The 3603-nt window shown below is 43.5% G+C and overlaps 1 protein-coding gene across 1 annotated transcript; it reads left to right on the plus strand.

Moving 5' to 3' along the window:
• Positions 1-758: 758 nt before the first annotated feature.
• On the plus strand, positions 759-3054 carry HELRODRAFT_166584 (hypothetical protein; the record flags this gene model as incomplete). Its single annotated transcript, XM_009011816.1, has 3 exons — positions 759-1100; positions 1644-1820; positions 2557-3054. The coding sequence occupies 3 exons, from the start codon at positions 759-761 to the stop codon at positions 3052-3054; spliced, it is 1017 nt and encodes a 338-aa protein (XP_009010064.1).
• Positions 3055-3603: the final 549 nt, after the last annotated feature.

Consider the following 3603-nt stretch of genomic DNA (forward strand, 5'->3'; position numbering starts at 1 on the left):
CACGTAGGATGTACATGAAACCGTTTTTATTAAAAAATAAGGATTGTTTGGCATTAATTAATCAATTAATAAATTAATTAGCAGCGCACAAACATTGTATATAACACAAACACACAACAAATAAAGATACAAACAAACAGACATTGTATATACATACAAACACACAATATGAATTTATTAAATATAAGTTCTCACATATATATAAATATACAGCTAAAAATTGAAGACTCAAAAATGTTTGTGATACTCAATGACTTTGTACCTGGCAATCTTAAATAAACAGATATAAATATAATTAATAATAACAATAATAATTATTTAATTATTATTATAGATACACACACACAGGTACATACAAATTCATAGACATACACCCACATACACATACACAAAAAAATAAACTTGAAAGTTAGATCATATAAGAATGCCATACATAATGCAAATGTTCAACATCGTTTTATGTATGCACGTATGTATGTATGTATGTATGTATGTATGTATGTATGTATGTATGTATGTATGTATGTATGTATGTAAGTATGTATGTATGTATGTATGTATGTATGTATGTATGTATGTATGTATGTATGTATGTATGTATGTATGTTAAAACCAAAACATGATGAGTGTCACTGAACAGTCAAACATCAAGTAACAAATGGATTAACACTTTGATTTGTCGTTAATTGCACATGTCGGCATTCAGTTGGATATTTTCAAGCACACAGACACGCAGGAACCGCTGCAACAAGCACGAAATGTGGTTAGTTGCGAAAAACAGTTCCCTGCTGTCGCCTGATCTGAGGCTGATCATTTTACATATTGCCTTAAGAAATTTAAAGGTGTTGGGGTCCATCGGGCCGAGAACCTCGATACATATTGGCAAGAATTCCATCGAGGAGAGGGCGTTCCCATATTTTTTCATTTTCTCGTCCGCTGCCCTGGCCGCGGCCAAACCGCATTCTTTACTTGTCAGGTTTACGTATCGTTCGGCAAGGGTGCCAGGGACCGTAACATCCCACGCCAAACATCTGCCGGCTTTCCAAGGTATTAGTGTGCATCCGTCCGGCGCCTACCATCATGCGCAGAAATGCCGGATGGTTCCTTGAGAACCGGGATTGAAGCCTTGGAGAAGAGCCGACAAATGTATTCGTTTAGCGCTGAGTGACGTAGTTGACGGCCCCCACCCAGGCGACAAACCAAACCGTGGTGCCCAAACTCGTCCGCCCCTGCGCCACATCGGCACGAGTATTTATTCTGAATGACCAGGCCAAGTCTGAAGCTAATGGCAAATCTCACAGACTCGTCGTCAAGCCTGGTGCCCACAGAGGCCAACAAACGAGCGGTGGAAAAGTCGTCGCCGCATGAAGACAACAAATTTTGAAAGATTTTTTTATATTCTTCGTTCAAAATTTGGACGTGCGTACGGTCTCCCGGGGCGGACACTGGGGGAAGAATATCGCGGCAACAAAAAAACCGGTGGAGCAGGGAAGACTGCAGGTCGAGAGTGGCAGCGGCAGAAGAATTATAAACAACGGGAGTCAGCTGAACCACGCTAAGCAACCCCAGCCCACCAAATCGCACCGGTAGCTGAGCCTGGGACCAACACTGTCGGTCACTTGAACATTGCAAATCGACGACAGGGCGGTGCGCAGGGCTCCGTCAAATTCGCCCAATTTAGAAGGGTCAATGTGTTTAGATGTACGCAGGAAGTACATCAATTTGGGCAAACTGAGGGCATTGCGGATAATAGTCAAGGCATCATGGGCCGAAAGACAGGAAACACGACCCAGGGCAAATTTAAGCTCAGAGAGCTTTTGGTCAAAAAACTTTATTTGATAATCGCCCTCGACCAAGGGTGTGCCTAAAATACTCAGTTCTGATGCACCAACTCTGGGTATTCCAGCCAGCGCATGTGGCACCTGAAATAAACTTTGGCAGTGAAGTTCGCAATTTTTAATGTTTAACTCTAAACCAATTGCAGCGGTGTTATGCTTCAAATATTCGTAGCTATCGGCCAGAGTTGGGCCGTCCGAAGCAATGCTGATATCATCCAGATAAGCGCAAACGAAAGTGGACGAAGCTTTCTCTAAGAGTGGATGAAGAGTTAGTGCGAACAGCAAAGGACCAAGGGGATCACCCTGCTGTACCCCCTCGGCCGATTCTACAACCCAAGAGTGGTAGCCAAGGGAAGAGACTCCGCCATAGGCAGAATGGCAAAAATTATAGATATTGGGGCAAAAAAGTTTGACAGCCTCCAACATCGAGTCTCTTCTCAAGGCATTGAAGGCATTTTTAAAGTCCAGTTTCAGAAACCCCCATTGATCGGGGAGGTCGGTGACCAATCTTCGAACCGCATGAACAGCGGCCTCAGCGCCACCCTTAATCCCGACACCCAATTGAGTCGGGTAGAATTTGGTCTTGAGTTCGACCACGACCAGGGCAAAAGCACATTTGCCGGCCAACCTCCTCCAAACGTTCCCGACCGCAATCGGTCTGACCCCTCCGTCTTTCTTATTCAAAACTATTAGCCGGCCTCCAAAAAAGAACCGGCAGACGGAGAGTGGGCAAGCTCCAGACAGGATCAAATTAATGAATTGGGTTAAGGAGTTCAACGTGTCGTCGATTGGCAAGGGGCCTGAAAAAACATTCTTAAGATGCTGGGATCGTAGGCCATCCAGGCCTCCAGAAGAACCGTTTTTGAACGATTTAACGGCCCTCAGCACCTCGGCGGGAGAAACGCAACCAGCCGTTGGTGTCAATGCGGGAAAGACCCGCCTGTCCACCGGAATTTTTGGGTGGATAGAACATAATTTATCGAAGGTGGCCGGCGAGCTCTCCGCCAGGCCTTCCGGCGAACAGACAAGTCTGACAGCCGAGGACAGGTTTCACTGTTCAATACAAGATGACACAGCGTTCATCCACCGATCGGGGTTGTGCTTTTGTGATTTGGCATTATTGAACCCATCAAAGCACAGTACCAGGGTTTCAAGACCAATAATTGAATATTCGCTTAGACGCTTGTTGACCAGATTGCCCTGGTTGACCCGGTGACCCCCTCTGGAAGTCTTCTGTAAGACGTATGGGACAAAACAGTGGAGTCTAACCCAGTGAGCCGGGTCACCAGGGTCATTACAAACAGCCGTCAGCATGTTTGTATGTATGTATGTATGTTTTTATGTATGTATGTATGTATATATATATATGCAAACAAACAAACATACAAGGTGGACCAAAATAGAGGACATATTGAGATCATTAAATCAGCTTGATTCTATTGAAATTGTGTTCCTCTGGAACTCTCTTATTTGTTGTGGATGTTGTTCAGAGTCGATGTTGATGATGATAATGATGGTGGTGATAATGATGGTGGTAGAGGTTGTGATAATGACAATTATTACTATGACGACGACGTTGATGATGATGATGATGATGCTCCTGTTGGACATGACGATGTTGCTGCTGTTGTTTACTTTATTTTTATTTATTCATTCATTCATTCATTCGTTCGTTCGTTCGTTCGTTCGTTCGTTCATTCATTTATTCATTCATTCTATCGATAGGAAAATACAAAAAAAATCAGATAAAATATCGATGAACATG

The sequence above is a fragment of the Helobdella robusta genome, assembly GCF_000326865.2.
Source record: "Helobdella robusta unplaced genomic scaffold HELROscaffold_10, whole genome shotgun sequence".
In the NCBI taxonomy this organism is placed as follows: Eukaryota; Metazoa; Annelida; class Clitellata; order Rhynchobdellida; family Glossiphoniidae; genus Helobdella; species Helobdella robusta.